The sequence below is a fragment of the Leopardus geoffroyi genome, chromosome A2 (genome assembly GCF_018350155.1).
Source record: "Leopardus geoffroyi isolate Oge1 chromosome A2, O.geoffroyi_Oge1_pat1.0, whole genome shotgun sequence".
NCBI lineage: Eukaryota > Metazoa > Chordata > Mammalia > Carnivora > Felidae > Leopardus > Leopardus geoffroyi.
In genome coordinates this window covers 154,031,520-154,057,206 of record NC_059331.1, presented here as the reverse complement: position 1 = coordinate 154,057,206, position 25,687 = coordinate 154,031,520, and the positions used below count along the sequence as shown (strand labels likewise).

Sequence of the window (25,687 nt, the reverse complement as noted above, 5' to 3'; positions counted from 1 at the left end):
AATTGACTAGGGACACTGTCACAACGTTCTTCAGCCAAGGACCACCAGAAGCATGCCTGGCATCACCCAGAACTGAATTTACTAACTCAGGGAGCTGGTGTACCAGTGGGGGAGCATGGGCATCTCAGCAAGAGGACATAGGGAAAGGGCCTACAGGGTCTGGCTTCTAGGAGGATGAGGGCAATGTTTGGTCATTTTTGTGGTTCGGGCATTGCCCTTATTTTGATATGTCCATATTTTAATATCAGATATGATGTGGATCGGTCTTGTTTTTGTCTGGATCCACCAAGGTCAGAGGGTGGCTTTGTCTGATGTTGGTGTTCTGTGAACTTGTTTATGTCAACAGCAGAGATCATGCCTTAGCTGTGGGTGCCGGTTCCCTCTTATCGGGAGCGGCTTTGTCCACACACAAACAAACCTCTTCTAGTTCAGTGTAACCGTATGCACTGAGGCATGCATTAGGGTCTGAGTCTGAGACGGCCAGTGAGGCCATCTGTTCCCACTGTGTCCTGAGGGTCTGGTCATTGAGATCAGGCTTCCTGATCCCCCCTGTGGCTCCCTAACACCTTCGAGCACCTCAGTTGTAGGAGGGAGGGAGTATATTTCTAGGTAGCCAACCAAAGTTGCCAGCACTCTTTTCTTCATCATTTCAGTATTCCTTCTTGGCCCTTCTATAGATGTGTGCTCTGTTAAACAAACAAACAAACAAACAAACAAACACCCCTAATATTCTCATCCCCTTGGGGCTTGCAGAGATAGTAAGAAATTCCTACCCACTGACATTCAAGCTTCTGGGCAAAATTGGGACACTGATTTAAAGACATTCAATGATTTAAACAAACCGACAGTTAAAAAGTTATGAGTAATTTGGGAAAATTTGAGCAGTGATTGCATGTTTGATGATTTTAAGTGATTGCTCGTAATTTTTAAGGTATGATACTAGACTGTGTTAATTTTCTTTAAGTCTGTATCATTTAAAATACATACTAAAATATGTGTGGATAAAAGTAGCGGTCTGTTAATCGGAAATGATTCATTTGGTGGGAGACAGCACTGGGTAGAGGGTCAGATGGAAAAGACTGGCCATGTATTGACAGCTGGGGAATGGGTAGCTATATGGAAGTTTAATATATTATGCTCTCTACTATTATGTAGTTTTGAAATTTTCTGTTCTAAAATTTCTTTGTTGCACATAAAATAAAAACTAAGATTTAAAAAACTTACCTGAGCAAAAAAATAAATAAATAAAGACATTCAATGGACTGCAACTTTTGAGAGCTAAGTTTCATGAAGATTAGGGTCTGTGGGTGAAAGCCAAATTATACCTCCAGATGAGCCCATGTGTACGCAGGGATGATTTCCCAGGCTTGTCCCCGGGCTGAGATTTCTTTCTTATATGCTCCTACATCCCTGACCGACTTTTTTTCTGACGTAGTATAACTGCTTTTCTTTACAATACTCCACCAGGCTGAGAGCCTTTGGAGACTCAGACTGTGAGCGTCTTAGGGCCAGATGGTAATGTGCATAGTCTCAGCACCTAGGACAATACTTGGCACATAGTAGGTATTCAGTACCCATTCATGGAATGATTGAATGAGCCAAATGATGAGTTGCACCAACAGTGAGGCTTTGATTGGCTTACAAGTTCATGACCAACGGCACTATAGTGTTATTTTCTACCTCTGGTTAATCATTGGTTTTGTTTTTATTTTTCCTTTTCCCCTCTCTAGTGCACATGTAATGGAAACAAATCCATATTTACAGCTGGACCCAGCCATTCCAGGAGTGTACTCTGGAAATCCATACCCATTTGGGATTGATCCGGTAATAATGTCTTCTTGGATTAGATATTTATTACGTAAAATGTCTTGCTGAGGAGATCTCTATGTAGAGGGGAGGAAAGTGCCAGAACCTTTGAAATCAACAACTTACACACTGAGCTAGAATTACATATACTGGAGGTTTTGTGGCACTGCGTAGGACTCAAGTAAATGTCCTACCTGTACCCTTTACCTAGCCCCTGGGTCATTTTCCATATAGTTGATCAAACATCTGCTTCCTTCTCCAATAATTTATACCCCTGGTGGTTAATGATTGCTTCTTTAAAAGGCCCTTGGTTGCCTGGAAAGTATGCATGTTAGAGAAGTTATTAGCATCCGGATCAAGTTCCTTACCTTGGCATTTTCTTGCAGTGAGTAACATCTCCCTTATCCTAGCAAAGTATGGATTTGCTCTTAGCTTTGCTTAATTTTACCTCCTAGAATTGACACAAGTTTTTTTTTAAAAAAATGGTACAAGTTAAAAAATGGTACGAGTTAACTTTTGTGTTCGTTATATCTATCTCAACTGGATTTGAGCCAAGCGAAACAAAGGTGCTTCCTTGCACAACCTTTCAGATCTAAAGGGATTTCCAGAAGGCTCACATGCCTGCCTAGTGGCTTATACGTGATGGCCCAACACATAACTGCCACTAGGTGGCAGCCTTGTGCTCCAAATGAGCTTGACCGAGCTAGACCGAAACTTGGCAAATGTTGTCAATAAATGTTTCTTCTAAGCTCTTTTTGTGGGAGAGATCCTGAGACCTTAGTTTTAGTTGCTGCCATTTGAGAGTAAACAGTACGGGCCCTAAAACTGTACTCTCCTATCTTATGGGTTGTCTCCTCCTCGGTTATTCTGAGCCCTCCCATTGCTTGCCTGTCTCCCCTCCCTTACAAAGGCAGAAGACATCACCCGGGATTTGTTTATACTTGGCCACTCAGGGACACTCGTATTCTAAATTTTATCACACGAGGTAAAGTCCTTGAAAGTTGAGCTGTAAGCCGCAAAGTGCTGAAAACAAACGCAGGTTGATATTTTTGTGGCTTGAAAGGCTTTTTCTGTGGTCCGAGGAATTTCATGATTAGCACGCGGGCTGCGGAGGAGGACAGACAGAGGGTCTGGTTGACCTTCCTTTGCTTTGAATGTCTTTGCTGCCACTGTCCTCTTTTCACCTTCCCAGCCCACCCCTGAATCATCAGCATATCCTGTCTGCCCGGTTCTGCTCCTCAAAGGCCAGTGTAGCCCAGAACCCACGGAGCCAGAGTATCTACTGTGGCAATTTTGTCATCTTCCCGATAGAGAAGAAAGGAAAAATGTGAGGGGTAGAGGAGAAGTGCGATGTTGAGAAGAATTAACTTTTTCCCTAGTAACATTTACGTTTTTGAACATTCCTGGTCTTTTTGTGAAAAAATAAGAGTTATATGAGATTAAAAACCCACAAAATAGTATAAACTAGAAAAGAAAGAGTCTCCTTCCCTATCTCTGCTGTTCTGGCAATTCTGTTCCCCAGAGATACCCCCTTTAACAGAACGTTTCTGTGCCTGTATTAGACCCTATATATATTAATGAAGGGTTGGATTTTTACATAATGTAAATTTCTACAGCAGCATTTATTGACCATGTGCAGCCTTTTTTGTGAATCAAATCATAAGATATTTGGTTATCAGAGCTGACAGGTCTTTCTAAAAGTGTTTGTAGAGGGGCTCCTACGTGGCTCAGTTGGTTGAGCATCAGACCCTTGATTTTGATTCAGGTCATGATCTGAGCCCTGTGTGGGACTCTGTGCTGACAGCACGGAGCCTGCTTGGTTTTCTCTCTCTCCCTTTCCCCCTGTCTCTCTCTCTCTCACCAAAAAAAAGAAAAAGAAAAAGTGTATGTATTTTTAAATAAATGAACATAACACAATGGTTGAAAGCCTATGCTTTTGGCTCAGATAGCTGTGTATAAATCTTGCCTTTTCTATTTCCTCACTATATGGTTTTGAGCAAGTTAATACCTCTGTGTCTCTGTTTCCTCATCTGCAAAATGGATATAACAGCAGTCCTAACTCACTGGGTTGCTCAGAAGATTAAATGATTTTTATGTGTCAAACACCTGGAACAGAATCTGGAAAATAAGTAGGTCAAATACCCTATTTGCTATAGTATTATTTCTTCCTAGGTGTGTAGAGAACTTAATCGCCCCGAGATTGAGATAAATTTCCCTTCTCTGTAAAATGCGAATATTTACATCTATCTCGTAGGGTTTTGTTAGAATTAAATGAGATAGTACATTTAAAGAGCTTAGTTTGTGCCTGGTACTTAATTTATAGTTCATCAGATTTGACTGGGCCTAAACCGTGCTGGGGACCCTGCCCTAACCGGGTTCCGTGATCCCGTAGGGCTGGCCAAGCAGGTGGGCAAAGGGAAGAGCAGAGGGTACAGGGCAAGCCTGGTGCAGCTTAAATGCCAAGGCAGATGGCGAAGAGAGAGGAGACGTCTCTGGTGTCTGGGCACCTGTTACTGGAGACCCTTTGCCTACCTTGCCAGCAGCCCCCTTAGTGATGGTCCAGCTGGCAGCTGCTCAGGACATTGTAAAGGACGTGTCGGTGAGATGTGGTTCCTGCCTGCTTGTGTGCCTGGGGTGGGTGCAGGGTGACCTTGCATTGAGGCTGTGCCTAGCAGAGCTTCGAGCTCTTACCCAAAGCAAAGTAGTTTGGAGGAGGAAGTCATGTTAGGTGGGAAGATGTGGCTTTGTTACCTTTGAGATGTGGTATAGTGAACCCTTAAGATATATGTATAATCTTTTTTTAAAATTTTTACATTTATTTATTTTAGAGAGTGAGCGGGTGCGTGAGCGCCCAAGTGGAGGAGGGGCAGAGAGGGAGAGGGAGACACAGAATCCGAAGCAGGTTCCAGGCTCTGAGCTTTCGGCACAGAGCCCAACACAGGGCTCGAACCCACGAACCATGAGATCATGACCTGAGCCGAAGTAGGATGCTTAACCACCTGAGCCACCCAGGTGCCCCACCCTTAAGACATATCTAGCAGGCAGTTTGGGATGTGTCTAAAGTTGAAGAGGGCTGAGAGGTAAGAGCAAAGACTGAACCATTTACATAGGGGTGGGAGTGGAGACCATGGGGATATTGGAGATGTCTTTGGGGAAGAAGAATGCCAGTGAGTGGGGCCATTAACTAGCATGGGACCCTACCCAGCCCCCTAGCCACTCTGAGTGCTTGCTCTGTGTGTCAGTCTTGGTGGGAGGGCCGGGACACGTGCCCCTCACTTTTCAAGCCTGGCAGTTCTGTTTAAAACAGGGACTGCGTAGGGGCGCCTGGGTGGCTCAGTCGGTTGAGCGTCCAGCTTTGGCTCAGGTCATGATCTCGCGGTTTGTGAGTTCGAGCCCCGTGTCGGGCTCTGTGCTGACAGCTCAGAGCCTGGAGCCCGCTTCCGATTCTGTGTCTCCCTCTCTCTCTGCCCCTGCCCCCACTCATGCTCTGTCTCTCTCCCTGTCAAAAATAAATTAACATTCAAAAAAATTAAATTAAAAAAAAAAAAAAACAGGGACTGTGTGGAAGGCAGGGAGCATGTCTTGCCCATAGTGCTAACAAATATTGACTCTAAGTGTGGTTTCTTGAGATGGGCCCTGGAAAATGCTTTGTGACGTGAAGCATTTTAGAAATGCCAAGTCAAAGGTGGTATTCTCAAGAAGGGATTGGAAAAATTCATGGGCCAGAGCTGTACGTCACTACCAAGTGGAAGTGAGGCCAGTTTGAGATCTCTCCACGATGTTTCAGAATGTCTTTTCCCTTAGAACAGAGGAGAAATCGTGTAGGATTTTTTTTCTTCTAGCCACGTAATATCTTCCTAATGGCACTAATAATTCTGCCAAATTTGTCACTAGAATCGCATTTAAAAGGGGTTTGGTCCCCTTCCTTTTCTGAACCTAAAATGTCTGCATTGAACTGGATCAGAATGTGAAAATATGGATGGTCCCCAGAGTGACTTCCTCAGGAGGAGTCCTGCTATTTCCCCCGATGCCGGGAGAACTTCTCGACTCTGATCTCATGTATTCCTTGTCATATCTCCCATCCAGATTTGGAACTTGGCTTCAAACAAACTAACGTTTTTGAACTCTTACAAGATGAAGATGTCAGTTATCCTGGGAATTGTCCAGATGGTTTTCGGTGTTGTTCTCAGCCTTTTCAATCATGTGTGAGTTTCACAATGAACTTCCTGCCCGTTGATCTGACTGCGTCATTGATGAGCCGTGACTGAGCCGCCACATTGGTCCTGCGTCTCCTTGTGCGAGGGTTTCTTCCTTGCCACGGGGAAGAGCGCTTGGCCGTGTCTCTTGGCTTGAGCCAGGGCGGGCAGGTTTGGCAGAAGTGGGACCTCTGTTTCTCCCGAGCTGGGTCACTGAAATATGAGTGACCTTTCGCCTCAGGCATATTTGAGGGTTCAGAAAGAGACTGGCAAGCCCGTAGCATCTTCTGTCCCCCCAGCCTGAAAGACTTGGGGTCACTGCTATATCCAGGATTAGCTCCCACCAGTGGGCAAATGGAGACATAAGTGCATTTGGGCCACCGTGCCCTCAGAGTCCTAGAATCCTGATGTAGTGTCTTCCAAATGGCTGCACCCTCTCTCTCACTTGGACTGTTAATGTGGTCTTCTTTCCTTTCCTTCTATCAACCTGCCTCTCTAAACGTCTCAAACCTATTCTCTAAGGATGTAAATGTACGAAAACATGGAAACTGGTCAATTACACATTGATGCTTAAGCTTCCACCCCAAAGTGACACATACCTCTTCCGTTCCCACTGGCCAGAGCCAGCCCCATGGTGACCGCCGACCTAAAAGCTCATGGAAGTACAGTTCTGCTTGAAAAATAAGATCTATTTAGTGAGCAAACTAGTCACGACTAGTGACTAGGGACCCCTGGTACTCCTGCTTACCTGAAAGGGCCGTGGGGGTTAAATGGGAGGTAATCCCGGAATGTATTTTCTGGAGCAGATTATCATTGGTATCACTGCATGTCAGGCAGGCCTCTGTCTAGTAGTCATGTTTTGTTGTGGGATATCCCCTTTCCCTCAGATAACTCTTAGAATTAGCAACGGGGCTGGGGGCCCTTTCTGACATTTTAACTTGGTGGCCCCCAACTCAGCCTTCTGAGCCTCTCTCTGTATCTTAGAGCAGGAGTTGGCAGACTTTCTCTGTAAAGGGCCAGAGGGTAGATATTTTAAGCTTTGCAGGCTCGGTGGCCTTTGTCACAACTACTCAGTCCTGGCATTGTAGCATGAAAGCTGCCATAGACAATTTGTAAATGGAATGTGACTGTGTTCTGATAAAACTTTATCAATGAACCCTGAAATTTGAATTACATATAATTTTCATGTGTCATAAACTAGTCTTCTCCTTCTTCTGATTTTTTGGCCAACCGTTTAAAAATATAAAACCTATTTTTATTTAACTTTGGGCTGTTTAAAAACAGGTGAGGGGCTCAGTTTGGCCCGTGAACCTTAGCTTGCCGACCCCTGTCTTAGGAGAAGCGCTTCCTAGTCGCTCCTCAAGGGCACACTCTTTGTGCCCTTGAATGTGTTCGTATAAGCTAGATGTGCAGGTGAAGCTGTGGCCGGATCCCCAGCTCTCCCTACAGGCATGGCCTTTGCTTCCCACGCTACCTTCCAGACTCTGGCTCTCTTGAATCCTTCCTTTCTCTTCTTCTCCATCCATGCATAACTGCTGCTTGCCAGGAGAGTGGATGCGGTGTGGGGGGGACAAAAAAAAGAACATTTCGTGCTTTGGGGGAGAATAATGGGTGTGTTTCCCACCCCCAGATACTTCGGAAGAACTCTCAACATCGTTCTGCAGTTTATTCCTGAGATGATTTTCATCCTGTGTCTGTTTGGATACTTGGTCTTCATGATCATTTTCAAGTGGTGCCACTTTGATGTGCACATGTCCTGGCACGCCCCAAGCATCCTCATCCACTTCATCAACATGTTTCTGTTTAACTATGACGACCCTTCCAACGCACCCCTGTACAGACATCAGGTATCTGTGGCGTTTCCTTCTTTTATGCGCTGGGCGGGGGTGGGGGGGCGGGGGGGGTGTCACGTCTGTCTCATGCTCCCATGTGTCGCAGAGTGTAGTCATTTGCAAGACTGCGCCAGGTGAGCGCCCCGCCGGGGTTGTTAGGTCCTTTCAGTTTCCGAAGGTGTTTATTAGACTTGGATGAGTGCACAGGTGCTGGGGGCGGTATGCCGCTGCGGCTCTGCCTGCTCCTGTTGGGGTGATGCCCGACGTGGGTATCGCTGTGCAGTTGAAAATCGGCTTGTGCGTCGTCTATGAAGAAAGGAAAAAAAAAAAACCAAGTCCTTCAGATGGATTGGCCTGAAACCGCACATGGTCTGCACAGCACCTTAAAATGTCACCATCTTTGATTCTAAACATAAGCTGAGGTGTACGAGAAAGAAACTGGCAAGAGACAAGAAGAGGAGTCCCTCTGTTGACATGGGCAGGGGGCCCCTGGAAAACTAGAATCCAAATCCCTGCTCTTCCCGCTCAGAGCTTCCATGGCTAGTTAGAGATGACTTCTCTCTCTCTCTGGCTCTCTTTTTCTTTTGATTCTTCTTCTGGGGACAGTACCTCCCAACACCTGGACCGTGCGGCCGTTCTGATTTCTTCCACTTCTGGCCCTTCATTATCAACTTAGCAGTTCAGCCTCATTGTCCACTTAACGTTTTTGTTTTTGTTTTTTTTAAAAAAAGCATAAAGGTTCCATGGGAGCTGGATATAAAAACAACTCAGTGAGTAAGTCTTGGTTAACGCAAATAGTTTTCCTCTGGCCTCTCCCCGTGATGATACCGTGTGAAGGCAGATTTTCGCTCAGGGAGGCTGTGCTTACATAGGTTGTGATTGCTCTGTAGCAAGTACCAGGGCTGTTTGCCCAGTGCCAGGTGACCCTCTGTTGCTCGTGTAACTTACCCGTGGTTGCTCACCCTGCATATCCGCATTAAACACATGCTCCGCTCCTCCCGTGCACGGCCTCATGAGTTTGATTCCTAGGTGTGGCCCCCTCCTCTGTGGGAGCAGCAAACAGTAAGAAGAGAAAATGCTTTGTGACAGGGAATTTTTATGCAAAATAAGGAATAATTTTTTTTAATTTTTAAATTAAATTAAAATTAATAATTTTTAATTTATTTTGAGAGAGAGCGTGAGTGAGCTAGGGGCAGAAAGAGAGAGACAGAGAGACAGTTCCAAGTAGGTTCCGTGCTGTCAACACACAGCCTGACATGGGGCTCGATCTCACGAACGGTAAGATCATGACTTGAGCCAGGATCACGAGTCGGACGCTTAACCGACTGAGCCACCCAGGCACCCTGAAAAATCAGGCAGGATTTTAGATGATAGTGAAAGAAGACACACGCCTCTGAAAGCTCTTTTGAGGTATCCCTACTTTACTGTGGTAGCACGTTTTGTTATACGTCAATGAATGGTTGTATGAACCACCCATAGATTGTAAGCACTAAGTAAATATATTTGGAAGGTTCATTGACTCAATGCTGGAGTCCGAATGAAAGTTTACTCGTATTTCCCAAACAAGTCTTCCCTTTGAGGCAAAGGACTCAGACTCATCAATTATTTCATGTGCTAACTCCTTCCCTAGAGACTAAAGTCCTCACCTGGTCTGACATATACACTGAACATTGCACAGTGAGTGACTTTTCCAGCTTTTTTCCCATTCAAAACCCTTACTGGGAGTTGGCTGGTTTCCCCATGCCCTAGTATGAAGATGAATTATCCTGACATAGTTTCAGGTTTCCATGACGTCATTTTGGGGTCATGCAGCTGGAAGAGACGATGTCAGTTGATAAATTCAGCCCCTTCCCGACACTGCCCTGGCTGACTTGGTGCCCTGTCTGGATATCAAAGGACAAGAGCAACAGATAAATATAAATATCTGGTTGTTGTGTACATCACGAGGTGGGAAAGCCTCACATAAAGATGGACAAACTGCAGGGAGGTAGCTTTGTGTGCAGGGAGTCAGAGCTGGCAAGCACAGTGTGTGTTTCTGTGGCTTCCCTCCCTCTCCTGAGCCTTCCAGAGTGGAGAAGCATAGAAGATTGGGCAGATAAGATGTTCCCACTGTTAGCAGGGCAAATCTTGTTACAACTGGGCTAAAAATCATCCCCTGGCGTTCAGTGAGAACTTGGCCAGAACAGTTGAAGAAAAGGGAAGTCTCAAGGAACGTTTTTCCTTTCCTCCAAGCACCCAGTGTCCATTCCTTTCCAATAGCTCTGGCCAAGCCTCCCTGGGCTGCCTGGTTCTTTTGACAGCTCTAGGTCACTCCTCAAAACTGGTGACTAGAAGGTGTATCACAAGCAAGGTCGGGGCACGAGGGCGTGATAGGAAGCGTGTAGCAGGATGATAAGGGGGGATCACTCCCGAGTTTCAGCAGAAGCATAAAGACTATGGGTGCCTCATCCCAGAGGGAACCGTGAGGGAGACAGCCGAGGAGAGTTCAACATGGCTACCCCAGAGCCCCATGTCAGGTGACTCACCCACAGCGAGAGCGTGCTGGTCAGGGGAGAGCGTGAGGAAGCTTTGTTTTTTTATTTTGAAAGACCAAGAGAGCTCAGATAATTATCTAGCACTGGAAAGATAAAATTACTAATTGAGATAAATGCTTGTGACTTAAAGTGACCCAAGGACTTCTGGCTACAACAGAGTGACCAGTGAAGTCATGGGGCCTGTCACACTTTTCATGCAAGGCCAGGGGCTATTCCCATGGGGCAAGGGATACATAAAGCTGCCCTTATGTGCCTCATGAATACTTCTTGTTCACATATGGTGTGGGTAGATAGCAAGGGGGTACTCGGTAAAGAATAAGAGAGTGGGTTTCCAGTGACTACCTTGGATTGACACAGGGCACCACTGGTCCGAAATAGGAGTACTCCAAGATGTAAAAGTGAGTGGATTCGTTGAAATGCTTTAGATCTCTTAAAATAGGTACAACTAAAATGATCCATGTTTACCATTTTTAATATGAAGTATGTTGTGTGATCACCTTAAAGTGACGGGATCTTACCATTTTAATCTTACAGCAAGAAGTCCAAAGTTTCTTTGTTATCATGGCTTTGATTTCTGTGCCTTGGATGCTTCTGATTAAGCCATTTATTCTTAGAGCCAATCATCAAAAATCCCTGGTAAGAGCCGTTCATTTAAATTCACTCACTGTGGGTAAGAACGTGGGCTCCTTGAAAATAGAAGTCTGGGCTTTAGACAGATTGCTGGGCTTCCCGAGACCCGAAGGACCTAAAGAAACTGCCCCCCCCACCGCCCCCCACAGCATATTTCCTTCTACAGAGCTCCACATTTCCCTGGGGTCTTATTTTATTTTATTTCATTTTTATTTATTTTTTAAATATGAAATTCACTGTCATATTGGTTTCCATACAACACCCAATGCTCATCCCAACAGGTGCCCTCCTCAATGCCTATCACCCACTTCCCCCTCCCTCCCACCCCCCATCAACCCTCAGTTTATTCTCAGTTTTTGAGAGTCTCTTATGGTTTGCCTACCTCCCTCTCTAACTTTTTTTCCCCCTTCTCCTCCCCCATGGTCTTCTGTTAAGTTTCTCAGGATCCACATGAGAGTGAAAACATATGGTATCTTTCTTTGTATGACTTATTTCACTTAGCATAACACTCTCCAGTTCCATCCACATTGCTACAAAAGGCCATATTTCATCCTTTCCCATGGGGGGGGGGTCTTATTTTAGAATAATGTTCTACTACGGGCAAGCATGTTTAAATCTTATATTTTGCAAACTTTGCTCAGGGTGTGTGTGTGTGTGTGTGTGTGTGTGTGCATCCGTGTATGTGTGTGTATGCACGTGTGTGTGCACCAAGTCCACGGGTAGCTAATGACTTACAACAGTCTGAACACGGTTGTTTCATTAGTTGGAAATAAAAGTACTTTGCTACAGTTTTAGTTTATTAATGAATATTGAAAGTTGTTTTTACTAGATTTTAAAGTTGTGAGGTTTCACTGTTCATCTATCATGTCATAGATTGTTTGAGTGAAGTTGTAAACACATACAAGTAAGCCAGCTTCTATTTATTTCTGATTTTTCCCCATTGCCAAACACCAATTTCAGTCCATTTCCTCCTTTTGTCTGAACTGCTTCTGAGCCCCAGATTTACTCAGGGAGCGAAGAAGAGTTTACTATCAGTTTAAATCAAGTGGGATCTGGGAAGATTGACCTCCTAGGGCACGTCAAAGTCTAGAAATCCACACGAGCGCTGTTTCAGATTATCACTCTCTGCTTTCTCTATCTACATCAGTACAAAAGAGTAAGTGGAACTTGCTGAGATCACATATGTTTTAAGTGGTTGTAAATATTTTCAGATAAATTCTCCCCCCCACCCCAAATATCTGTTGGGTATTGACCTGGCTGAGTTCTGGACCTGGAGATGATAAGACTGGAGTTCCAGAGGCTCGTCCCTAGGTGGCGCCCTCTCTCCACATCACCTGCTTCTCTCCCTATTGTGTCCTGCCCGCCTTGTTTAGTTATGAAATTGTCTGATAAATACAATTTATATGGGAGATAAATAAATAGAAAGGCGAAGCAAAGAAGAATACTTGTTTATTGTTTAGTCCATTTGTAAGAGACCCAGATGGTAAAGCGTGGCTGAGGTGGAAGGCTGTCTAGAGGTGACCAAGTACTTCAAAGGAACATGGCAAATAGCTCTTTATAGACATAGATGCAACTCTCTTTTCTACCTGTCCGTAAATTTAATGAGCTTAAGTCCATGAGTCCCACCTGAGTCCTCAGACTCTAAAACAATAGCTTCCCTTGCTCTTTGCTCCGCAAAAAGTGTAAACAGTTGCTGATCTCAACCTGGTTGATTTCTCTCTTTACCCCATGGTAACTTACACAATAGGGAAGGAAATATAGAGGGTTTTCTTAGTCTGCCATCTTGGATGATACCCCCTAAACCAACTCTGGGTAGTAGGAGCTCCCTAAGACTGCATGGAGGGCTGTCTCCTTGGGATTCCTTGGAATGCATAGCTGTTGATCGGTTTTATAGGCTGCTGATTAGGGTCTTGGTGATCCTTTTTCATGTTTCATTAGAAATATTTCTACCACCTCCATCCAAGAGATGATCCCACTAGGGCGTTATTTGCCCCCCATCCAGTTCCCTCCGTGAAACCTTAAGGAGGCCCAGTGTATTGAGATTATAAACATATTTGTTCTGATGGGCCTCAGGGGTATGAGCAGAAGTCCCATGTATTCAGGCTCCTCTATACGCTATAACCTGCGGCCCCTGCAGAAAGTGGTTTGGAAACCTCTGCACTAGAGGGCCACCGAGTAGTATTCCATTGTGTACGTGTATGTATATACACCACATTTTCTTAATCCATTCATCAGTTGATGGACATTTGGGCTCTTTCCATAAATTGGCTATTGTTGATAGTGCCGCTATAAACATTGGGGTGCATGTGCACCTTCAAATCAGCATTCCTGTATCCTTTGGATAAATTCCAGGTAGTACAATTTCTCGGTTGTAGGGTAATTCTATTTTTAATTTTTTGAGGAACCTCCACATTTTTCCAGAGTGGCTGAACCAGTTTAGTTTGCATTCCCACCAACAGTGCAAGAGGGTTCCCCTTTTTCCACATCCTCGCCAACATCTGTTGTTTTTCTGAGTTGTTAACTTTAGCCAGTCTGACCTGCGTGAGGTGGTATCTCAATGTGGTTTTGATTTGTATTTCCCTGGTGATGAGTGATGTTGAGCATCTTTTCATGTGTCTGTTTGCCATTTGGATATCTCCTTTGGAGAAATGTCTATTCATGTCTTCTGCCCATTTCTTCACTGGATTATTTGTTTTTTGGGTGTTGAATTTGATAAGTTCTTTATAGATTTTGTATACTAACCCTTTTTCTGATACGTCATTTGCAAATATCTTCTCCCATTCCATTGGTTGCCTTTTAGTTTTGTTGATTGTTTCCTTTGTTGTGCAGAAGCTCTTTATCTTGATGAGGTCTCAGTAGTTCATTTTTGCTTTTATTTCCCTTGCCTTCAGAGACGTGTCAAGTAAGAAGTTGCTGTGGCCAAGGTCAAAGAGGTTACTGCCTGTTTTCTCCTGTAGGATTTTTTTTTCCAATATATGAAATTTATTGTCAAATTGGTTTCCATACAACACCCAGTGCTCATCCCAAAAGGTGCCCTCCTCAGTACCCATCACCCACCCTCCCCTCCCTCCCACCCCCCATCAACCCTCAGTTTGTTCTCAGTTTCCTGTAGGATTTTGATGGTTTCCTGCCTCACATTTAGGTCTTTCATCCATTTTGAATTTATTTTTGTGTATGGTATGAGAAGGCGGTCTAGTTTCATTTTTCTGCATGGTTACTGTCCAGTTCTTCTAGCATCATTTGCTAAAGAGACTGTCTTTTTTTCCTATTGGATACCCTTTCCTGCTTTCTCAATGATTAGTTGGCCATATATTTGTGGGTCCATTTCTGGGTTCTCTATTCGATTCCATTGATCTACGTGTCTGTTTTTGTGCCAATAGCATACTATCTTGATGACAGCTTTGTAATACATCTTTAAAAAAAATTTTTTTTTAACGTTTATTTATTTTTTGAGAGAGGCAGACAGAATGCAAGTGTGTTAGGGACAGAGAGAGAGGGAGACACAGAATGCGAAGCACGCTCCAGGCTCTGAGCTGTCAGCACAGAGCCCAACACGGGGCTTGAACTCACGACCTATGAGATCATGACCTGAGCTGAAGTCGGACGCTCAACCGACTGAGCCACCCAGGTGCCCTGTAATACATCTTGAAGTCTGGAATTGTGATGCCTCCAGCTTTGGTTTCTTTTTCAACATTACTTGGGCTAGTCAGGGACTTTTGTGGTTCTGTAAAAATTTTAGAATTTTTTGTTCTTTCTCTGAGAAGGATTCTGGTGCTATTTTAATGGCATTGCATTGAATGTGTAGATTGCTTTGGGTGATATCGACATTTTAACAATGTTTGTTCTTCCAATCCATAAGCATGGAATGTTTTTCCGTTTCTTTGTGTCTTCTTCAATTTCTCTCATAAGTTTTCTTTAGTTTTCGGCATATAGATCTTTTACCTCGTTGGTTATGTTTATTCCTAGGTATTTTCTGGGTTTTGATACAATTGTAAATAGGATCGATTCCTTGATTTCTCTTTCTGTGGCTTCGTTATTGGTGTATAGAAATGCAGCCGATTTCTGTACATTGATTTTATATCCTGCAACTTTGCTGAATTCTTCTATCAGTTGTAGCAATTTTTTGGGTGGAGTTTTTTGGGTTTTCCTTGTAGAGTATCATGTCATCTGTGAAGAGTGAAAGTTTGACTTCTTTGCCAATTTGGATGCCTTTGATTTCCTTTTGTTGCCTGATTGCTGAGGCTAGCACTTCCAACACTATGTTAAACAACAGCGGTGAGACTGGACCGCTGTCATGTTCCTCATCTTAGGGGGAAAGCTCTCAGTTTTCCCCATTGAGAATATTAGCTGTGGGCCTTTCATAGATGGCTTTTATAATGTTAAGGTATGTTCCTTCTCTCCCGACTTTCTTGAGGGTTCTTATTAAGGATGCTGTATTTTGTCAAATGCTTCTTCTGCATCTGTTGACAGGATCATGTGTTTCTTCTCCTTTCTTCTATAAATGTGATGTATCACATTGATTGATTTGTAAATATTGAACCAGCCCTGCAGCCCAGGAATGAATCCCATTTGATCATGGTGAATAATTCTTTTAATTTACTGTTGAATTCGATTTGCTAGTATCTTGTTGAGAATTTTTGCATCCATGTTCATCAGGGATATTAGCCTGTAATTCTCCTTTTTAGTGGGGTTTTTGTCTGGTTTGGGAATCAAGGTAATGCTGACTATGTCATAGAATGAGTCTGGAAGCTTTCCTTCAGTTTCTATTTTTTGGAACAGCTTGAGAAGAATAGATATTAACTCTGCTTTAACTGTATGGCAGAATTCCCCTCGGAAGCCATCTGGCCCAGGACTCTTATTTGTTGGGAGATTTTTTTATAATCAATTCAATTTCTTTGCTGTTTATGGGTCAAATTTTCTATTTCTTCTCTTTCTGTTTTGGTAGTGTGTATGTATCTAGGAATTTGTCTATTTCTTCCAGATTGTCCAGTTTGTTGGCATATAATTTTTCATAGTGTTCTGTAATAATTGTTTGTATTTCTGTGGTATTGGCTGTGATCTGTCCTCTTTTATATGTGATTTTATCTATTTGGGTCCTCTTTCTTTTCTTTTTGAGAAGTCTGGCTAGGGGTTTATCAATTTTGTTTATTTTTTTAATTTTTTTAATTTTTTTATTTTTTAAAATTTACATCCAAGTTAGTTAGCATATAGTGCAACAATGATTTCAGGAGTAGATTCCTTAGTGCCCCTTACCCATTTAGCCCATCTCCCCTCCCATGCCCCCTCTAGTAACCCTCTGATGTTCTCCATATTTATGAGTCTCTTCTGTTTTGTCCCCCTCCCTGTTTTTATATTATTTTTGTTTCCCTTCCCTTATGTTCATCTGTTGTCTTTCTTAAAGTCCTCATATGAATGAAGTTATATGATTTTTGTCTGACTAATTTCACTTAGCATAATACCCTCCAGTTCCATCCATGTAGTTGCAGATGGCAAGATTTCATTCTTTTTGATTGCTGGGTAATACTCTGTTGTACATATACCACATCTTCTTTATCCATCCATCCACCAATGGACATTTGGGCTCTTGCCATACTTTGGCTATTGTTGACAGTGGTGCTATAAACTTCGGGGTGCTTGTGTCCCTTCGAAACAGCACACCTGTATCCCATGGATAAATGCCTAGTAGTGCAATTGCTGGGTCGTAGGGTAGTTCTATTGTTAGTTTTTTGAGGAACCTCCATACTGTTTTCCAGAGTGGCTGCACCAGCTTGCATTCCCATCAATTTTGTTTATTCTTTAAAAAAAAAAAAAACAACCCACCTCGTAGATTCATTGATCTGTTCTACTGTTTTGTTTTGTTTTGTTTTGTTTTGTTTGGATTCTATATCGTTTATTTCTGCTATCATCTTTATTATTTCCCTTCTTCTGCTTCCTTTGGGCTTTCTTTGCTGCTGCCTTTCTAGCTCCTTTAGGTGTAAGGTTAGGTCGTGTATTTGGGACCTTTCTTGCTTCTTAAGATAGGCATGAATTGCAATGTATTTTCCTCTTAGGACTGCCTTTGCTGCATCCCAAAGGGTTTGGACTATTGTGTTTTTATTTTAATTTGCTTCCATATATTTTAAAATTTCTTCTTTAATTTCCTGGTTTACCTGTTAATTATTTAGTAGGATGTTCTTTAGCCTACATGTATTTGGGAGCTTTCCAAATTTTTTCTTGTGGTTGATTTCAAGTTTCATAGCATTAGGATCTGAAAATATGCATGGTATGATCTCAATCCTTTTATAATTATTGAAGGCTGCTTTGTGACCCAGTATGTGATTTATTTTGGATAATGTTGCATATGCAATCAAAAAGTGTGTATTCTGCTGCTTTTGGATGAAAAGTTCTGAATATATCTGTTAATGTGTCATTAACATCTGGTCCAATGTGTCATTGACCGCTGTTGTTTCCTTATTGATTTGCTGCCTAGATGATCTGTCCATTGTTATAAGTGGAGTGTTAAAGTCCCCTACAATCATGGTATTATTATCTATACATGTGTTTATGTTTGTGATTAATTGATTTATATATTTGGGTGTTTCACATTGGGGACATAAACATTTATAATTGCTAGCTCTTCTTGATGGATAGACCCCTTAATTATGATGTAATGCACTTCTTTATCTTTTGTTACAGTCTTTGTTTTAAAATCTAGTTTGTCTGATGTAAGTATGACTACTCTGGCTTTCTTGTGCCATCCAGTAACCTGACAGATGGTTCTCTATCCCCTCACTTTCAATCTGCAGGTGTTCTCAGGTCTAAAATGAGTCTCTTGTAGGCAGTATATAGATGGATCTTTTTTTTTTTTTTTTTTTTTTTAATCTATTCTGATACCCTGTGTCTTTTGACTGGGGCATTTAGTTCATTTACACTCAGAGTGATTATTGAAAGATAAGAATTTAGTGTCATTGTTTTATCTGTAGGTTTCATGTTTGTGGTGATGTCTCTGGTCACCAGACTATCTGGTGTAGTCTTTGTTGCTTTCCACTCACAAAGTCCCCCTTAGGATCTTCTGCAGGGCTGGTTTAGTGGTCATAAACACCTTCAGTTTTTGTTTTCTGGGAAAGCCTTTACCTCTCCTTCTATTCTGAAGGACAGCCTTGATGGATAAAGGATTCTTGGCTGCATATTTTTCCTATTCAGCCCATTGAATATGTCCTGCCGCTCCCTGCTTGCCTGCCAAATTTCAGTGGACAGGTATGCTACCATTCTTATGTGTCAACCCTTATAGGTTAAAGCCTGTTCATCCCTAACTGCTTTCAGAATTCTCTCTTTATCTTTGTATTTTGCTAGTTTCACTATGATATGTTGTGGTGTTGACCTGTTCTTGTTGACTTAAGGGATTTTTCTGTGCCTCTTGTACTTGGATGTCTGTTTTCCTCTCCAGATTAGGGAATTTCTCAGCTAATTCGTTCAAATAAGCTTTCTGGCCCATTCTACCTTCTTCTTCTGGAATTCGTATAATATGGATATTATTTCATGTCATGGAATCACTTAGGTCTCTAATTCTCCCCTCGTGTTCTAATAATTTCCTTTCCCTCTTTTTTTTCAGCTTCGTCATTTTCCATAACTTTATCTTTTATTTCACCTATTCTCTCCTCTGCTTCTTCCATCCTCACTGTCACTGTGTCTAGTTTAGCTTGCATCCCATTTATAACATGTCTTAATTCACTGTGACTATTTCTTAAGTCTTTGATCTCTGCAGCAATAGATTCTCTGCTGTCTTATACGCTTTTTTTTTTTATTTTCAAGCTCAGCTATTAGTCTTATGACTGTTCTTGTAAATTCTTGTTCAGATGTATTGTTTATATCTGTTTGGAGCAATTCTCTGGCTGTCATTCCTTCCTGGATTTTCTTTTGAGGAGAATTCTTCTGTTTTGTCATTTTGGCTAGGTTTCTGTCTTTTACGTGTTTTAATAGCTTGTTATGTGCCCTGCACTGCAAGTACTACTATATTAAAAAGGAGCCATACACTGTCCAGGGCCCGGCACTTCAGGAGATGTTTCTGGAGTGTGCTGCGTGCACTCTGTGGCTGTGTATTTGGCTGTTCTGTCCCACTAGTCAGTCCTCTGCCGACCTCCTCCTTACTCATCGTGGTGGAGTGTTGGGACTTTCCACCAGGTGTGCTTTGATTTGTTCGTTGAAGTAACCCTGGAAAAAAGGAAAGGGCTGGGAACCTGATCCCATACAAAGAGAAAAATGAAAGGGGTGAAGAAGAAAAAAAAAAGACCAAGCAGAGAATCAAAGAAACTATAAGGTTAATCCAGAGAGAGAGAAAGGAAAAGAAAGGAGATCTAGAAAAGGTGTAAAAGAATAGAGTAGAAATGCCTGATGAAACAAACAAAACCGAAAGAACATATACATAGAGAGAATAAGGATTGACCAAAAATCAAATCAGAAGCCATGAGCCGGATTCCAAAAGAAAAAACAAGGTAGAAAGAAAAAAAAAGAGAGAAGAGAAAAGAAGAAAAGAGAAGAGAAGAGAAGGGAAGAGAGAGAGAGAGAGAGAGAGAGAGAGAGAGAGAGAGAAACAGACTAACATACAAAACTGCAGGACAGTTGTCTGTTGGTTCCTAGACCAGTGGCTGTGCTGGTCTAGAGGAGAGACTGGTTTTATCAGTGTCAGTCCCGCTCAGGTAGGTAAGCAGTTGCCAGGAGGGGTGGGGTTTGGTATAAGTGGGTTCTGCCTCCACTGGGGGCTGTGTGCTGCTCCCTGAAGCCCCACCATGTAGGTGATGGGGAGAAAAATGGTGACACCCCAATCTTCCTTCCCCTGACTAGGTGTCCCAGACCACACTGTTCAAGCAGCCTTCACAGGGTAGCACAGGCAGGCAGCTTGCCCTGCTCCACAGTCTCCCTCGCCTCCTAGGTGCTTGGCTGGGATTCAAAACCCAATGTCTTAAAGGGTCCTGCACTGTGTGGACCCTATTCTAGTGTAGCACCCCTCCACCCTGCCCTGTAAAGACCTCTGACTGGTGCCTGCAGAGTCTTTTGTCCTTGGGAGAGGCAATAAACCCTCTTCCCACAGTACTCGAGGAAGGAGACTGTTCTCTCCCAGTGTGCCCCTGACATCACTACTGCCCCCCAAGGCTGGCCCCCCTCCCCCCGAGACACGTGCACACTGCCACTCAGGTCCAGAGAAAGTTGTCCCTTTTGGAAACTCCGATCTTCAGCTCCTGAGGCTGTTTGCAAATAGAAATGGACACTCTTTATATTTCTTGTTCCCCAGTCCATGGTCTGGAGAGGTTTTTCTCTTGTACTAACACAACATCCCAGTACCACAGCCTCTCTATCTTTCTCCTTTGTCTCTCCGCATAGGGGGTTCCCTCCCCTCAATGCCTACATTGTTTTATCTCCCCCAATTCCCATACATGCCCCTCTGTCCCGCCATGCTGTCTCCCTCAACCTGTGGATATCCCTCTGCCACTCTGCAGGTTGATTTCCTGGGTGTTTCAAGGGTTCTGACCTCAATACAGCTGTGTTTGAGGGACTAGGGAAATCCCAGTCTCCGTACTTCTCCGCCATTTTAACTCCTCTCTTACTCATTTCTGGTCATTTAAGTTTTACTGCTTCCTCACCAATTCAGATCCCATCTATTTCCTTTTGCTGTCTGATTGTTGTGGCTAGGACTTCCAGTAATATGTTGAATAAAAGTGTCAAGAGTTTACATCTTTGTCTTGTTCCTGATCTTGGGGTGGGGGAAAGCTCTCAGTTTTTCACCACAGAGTGTGATGTTAACTGTGGATTTTTCATATATAGCTTTTATTATGTTGAGGTGTGTTCCCTCTAAACCTACATTGTTGTGGGTTTTTAAAATCATGAGTGGATGTTGTACTGTGTCAAATTTTTTAATGTATCTATTGAAATGATCGTACTATTTTTATTCTTTCTCTTGCTGATGTGATGTATAACATTGATATTTCTTCCTGCTTCAGTTTTGGTAGGCTATATATTTCTAAGAATTTATCTGTTTATTTTAGGTTGTTCAGTTTGGTGGCATATACTCTTTTATACTATTATAATTCTTTGTATTTTGGTGCTGTTGGTTATTGTTTCTCCTTTTTCGTTTCTGATTTTGAGTCCCCTTCCTTCCTTCCTTCCTTCCTTCCTTCCTTCCTTCCTCCCTCCCTCCCTCCCTCCCTCCCTCCCTCCCTCCCTTCCTTCCTTCCTTCCTTCCTTCCTTCCTTCCTTCCTTCCTTCCTTCTCTCCTTCCTTTCTGATGAGTCTAGCTAAAGGTTTATCAATTTTTATTGATCTTTTCAGAGAACCAGCTCCTGGTTTCATTGATCTGTTCTCTTGTTTTTTGTTTTTGTTTTTTAAGTTTCTGTTCTGTTTATTTCTGCTCTAATCTTTATTATTTCCTTCCTTCTAATAGTTTGGGTTTTGTTTTTTGTTATTTGTCTAGCTCCTTTAGGTGTAAGTTTAGGTTGCTTGATAGTTTTCTTGTTTTTTGATGTAGGCCTGTATTGCTATAAACTTCTCTCTTTTTTTTTAATGTTTTATTTATTCTTGAGAGAGAGAGAGAGAGAGAGAGCATGAGCAAGGGAGGGGCAGAGCGAGAAAGGGACACAGAATCTGAAGCTGACTCCAGGCTCTGAGCTGGTAGCACAGAGCTGGACGCAGGGCTTGAACTCACGAGCTGTGAGATTATGACCTGAGCCAAAGTCAGACGCTCAACTGACTGAGCCACCCAGGCACCCCTAAACTTCTCCCTTAGAACAGCTTTTGCTGCATCCCAAAGATCTTGGATCATTTGTCTTTTCATTTTCATTTTAATTTGTCTACATGTGTTTTTTGATTTCCCCTTTGATTTCATGGTTGCCCCATTCATTGTTGAGTAGCCTGTTAATTAACCTCCATGTATTTGTGTTCCTTCCAGATTTTTTTCTTGTGGTTTATTTCTAGTTTTATAGCCTTACTGTTGGAAAAGATGTATGCTATAACTTTAGTGTTTTTGAATTTGTTAACACTTGTTTTCTAGCCTAACAGGTGATCTGTTCTGGAGAATGTTCCATGTGTACTTGAAAATAATGTGGATTTTACTGTTTGAGAAAGGAATGTTCTGAATATATTTGTTAAAGCCATCTGGCCCAATGTGTCATCCAAAGCCAGTGTTTTGGGGGCATCTGGTTGGCTCAGTTGGTTCAGCATTCACCTCAGGTCATGATTTCATGGTTTGTGGGATTGAGCCCCACCTTGGGCTCTGCCTTGAGAGTGTGGAGCCTGCTTGGGATTTTCTCTCTCGCCCTCTGTCTCTCTTTGTCCCATGCCTCCTCTCACTGCTCTCTATCTCTCTCTTAAAATAAATAAATACACTTTTTAAAAAAGTCTATTTCGAGGGGTGTCTGGGTGGCTCAGTCAGTTGAATGTCAGACTTCAGCTCAGGTTATGATCTTCTGGTTCATCAGTTTGAGCCCCACATCAGCCTCTCTGCTGTCAGCATGGAGACTGCTTCAGATCCTCCTTCCCCCCCCTCTGCACCTTCCTCGCTTGCACTCTCTTTCAAAAATAAACATGCATGGAGTTCCCGTCACCGAACTTGCTTGCACCGCGCAAACGCCCAACATGGTGGATCCATCCCTCTGATGGGCCTGCCTCCCTCCCGGTGCTGCAGGGCCCCTCCCACAGGGGACCACAGACAGCAAAGCTAGCTAAGTCTGCCCCTCTAACCCCTGTGCACCTTGCAGATCCACCCCATCTAATATGCCCTTGGCCAGATCCCATTGAAGCAGCACCACAAGCCTGGCAGTGTGCAAGCAGCCCAGACGGGGCCACACCACTCCACAGTGAGTCCTGGCCCTGGGAGAAGGGAAGATAAGGTACACACCGGTCTGACTGTGGCCTCAGCGGTGGGCTAGGGGCAGACATCGGGTCTGACTGTGGCCCCACCCACCAACACAAGTTTCTCCAGATAGCACAGGGGAAGTGCCCTGCAGTTTGGAGCTACCGCAGGGACTACCCAAAATGATGAAACGGAAGAATTCTCCTCAAAAGAAACTCCAGGAAGTAGCGACAGCTAGCGAATTGATCAAAACTGATTTAAGCAATATAATGGAACAAGCATTTAGAATAATAGTCATAAAAGTAATTGTTGGGCTTGAAAAAAAGAATAGAGGACAGCAGAGAATCTATTGCTACAGAGATCAAGGGACTAATAAATAGTTATGAGGAACTAAAAATGCTATAAATGAGGTGCAAAATAAAATGGAGGCAGCCATAGCACGGATTGAAGAGGCAGAGGAGAGAATATGTGAATTAGAAGATAAAATTATGGAAAAAGAGGAAGCTGAGAAAAAGACAGATAAAAAAAAAAATCCAGGAATATGACGGGAGAATTAGAGAACTAAGTGATGCAATCAAACGGAACAATATCTGTATCATAGGAATTCCAGAAGAAGAAGAGAGAGACAAAGGGGCTGAAGGTGTATTTCAACAAATCATAGCTGAGAACTTCCCTGATCTGGGGAAGGAAACAGGCATTGAAATCCAAGAAGCACAGAGAACTCCCTTCAGGCGTAACTTGAATCTATCCTCTGCATGACATATAGTGAAACTGGCAAAATACAAGGATAAAGAGAGAATTCTGAAAGCAGCTAGGGATAAACAGGCCCTAATTTACACAGGTAGACACATAAGGGTAGTGGCAGACCTATCTACTGAAACTTGGCAGGCCAGAAAGGAATGGCAGGAAATCTTCAATGTGATGAACAGAAAGAATATGCATCCAAGAATCCTTTATCCAGCATGTCTGTCATTCAGAATAGAAGGAGAGATAAAGGTCTTCCCAAACAAACAAAAACTGAAGGAATTCATCACCACTAAACCAGCCCTACAAGAGATCCTAAGGGGGACTCTGTGAGTGAAATGTTGCAAGGACCACAAAGTACTAGAGACATCACTACAAGCATGAAACCTACGGCCATCACAATGACTCTAAATACATATCTTTCAATAATAACACTGAATGTAAATGGACTAAATGCTCCAACTAAAAGACATAGGGTATCATTATGGATAAAAAAAGAAGACCCATGTATTTTCTGTCTACAAGAGACCCATTTTAGACCTGAGGACACCTTCAAATTGAAAGTGAGGGGATGGAGAACTATCAATCATGCTACTGGAAGTCAAAAGAAAGCTGGAGTAGCCATACTTATAGCAGACAAACTAGACTTTAAATTAAAGGCTGTAACAAGAGATGAAGAAGGGCATTATATAATAATTAAAGGGTCTATCTATCAGGAAGAGCTAACAAATATAAATGTCTATGCACCGAATGCTGCAGCCCCAAATATATAAAACAATTTATCACAAACATAAGCAACCTTATTGATAAGAATGTGGTAATTGCAGGGGACTTTAATACCCCACTTACAACAATGGATAGATCATCTAGACACAGGATCAAAAAAGAAACAAGGGCCCTGAATGATACATTGGATCAGATGGACTTGACAGATATATTTAGAACACTGCATCCCAAAGCAACAGAATATGCTTTCTTCTCCAGTGCACATGGAACATTCTCCAAGATAGATCACACACTGGGTCACAAAACAGCCCTTCATAAGTATACAAGAATTGAGATCATACCATGCACACTTTCAGACCACAATGCTATGAAGCTTGAAATCAACCACAGGAAAAAGTCTGGAAAACCTCCAAAGGCATGGAGGTTAATGAACACCCTACTAAAGAATGAATGGGTCAACTGGGCAATTAGGGAAGAAACTTAAAAATATGTAGAAACAAATGAAAATGAAAATACAACAATCCAAATGCTTTGGGATGCAGGGAAGGCAGTACTGAGAGGAGAATACATTGCAATCCAGGCTTATCTCAAGAAACAAGAAAAATCCCAAATACAAAATCTAATAGCACACCACAAGGAACTAGAAGCAGACTAGGAAAGGCACCCCAAACCCAGCAGAAGAAGAGAAATAATAGAGATCAGAGCAGAAATAAACAATATAGGATCAAAAAAACGGTAGAGCAGATCAATGAAACCATGAGTTTGGTTTTTGAAAAAATAAATAAAATTGATAAACCTGTAGCCAGGCTTCTCAAAAAGAAAAGGGAGATGACCCAAATAGATCAAATCATGAATGAAATGCAATTATTACAACCAGTCCCTCAGAAACACAAGCAATTATCAAGGAATACTATGAAAATTATATTCCAACAAACTGGACAACCTGGAAGAAATGGACAAATTCCTAAGCACCCACACACTTCCAAAACTCAAACAGGAAGAAATAGAAAATTTGAACAGACCCATAACCAGAGAAGAAATTGAATCAGTTATCAAAAATCTCCCGACAAATAAGAGTCCAGGACCAGATGGCTTCCCTGGAGAATTCTACCAGACATTTAAAGCAGAGATAATACCTATCCTTCTCAAGCTGTTCCAAAAAATAGAAAGGGAAGGAAAACTTCCAGGCTCATTCTATGAAGCCAGCACTACTTTGATTCCCAAAACAGACAGAGACCCAGCAAAAAAAGAGAACAACAGGCCAATATCCCTGATGAATATGGATGCAAAACTTCTCAACAAGATACGAGCAAATTGAATTCAACAGCATATAAAAGAATTATTCACCATGATCAAGTGGGATTCATTCCTGGGCTGCAGGGCTGGTTCAACATTCGC

General features: G+C 42.6%; 1 protein-coding gene across 4 annotated transcripts in view; it reads left to right on the top strand.

Annotated features, from left to right (window-relative positions):
* ATP6V0A4 (ATPase H+ transporting V0 subunit a4) overlaps positions 1-25,687 on the top strand; it is a 100,728-nt gene that overhangs the window by 52,884 nt on the left and 22,157 nt on the right. For all 4 annotated transcript variants that reach the window (XM_045495815.1, XM_045495814.1, XM_045495816.1 and 1 more), the window contains 4 exons: positions 1,731-1,824; positions 5,893-6,011; positions 7,633-7,849; positions 10,903-11,004. In XM_045495815.1, the coding sequence (XP_045351771.1) occupies positions 1,731-1,824; positions 5,893-6,011; positions 7,633-7,849; positions 10,903-11,004 (532 nt within the window). The remainder of the gene's footprint in view (positions 1-1,730; positions 1,825-5,892; positions 6,012-7,632; positions 7,850-10,902; positions 11,005-25,687) is intronic.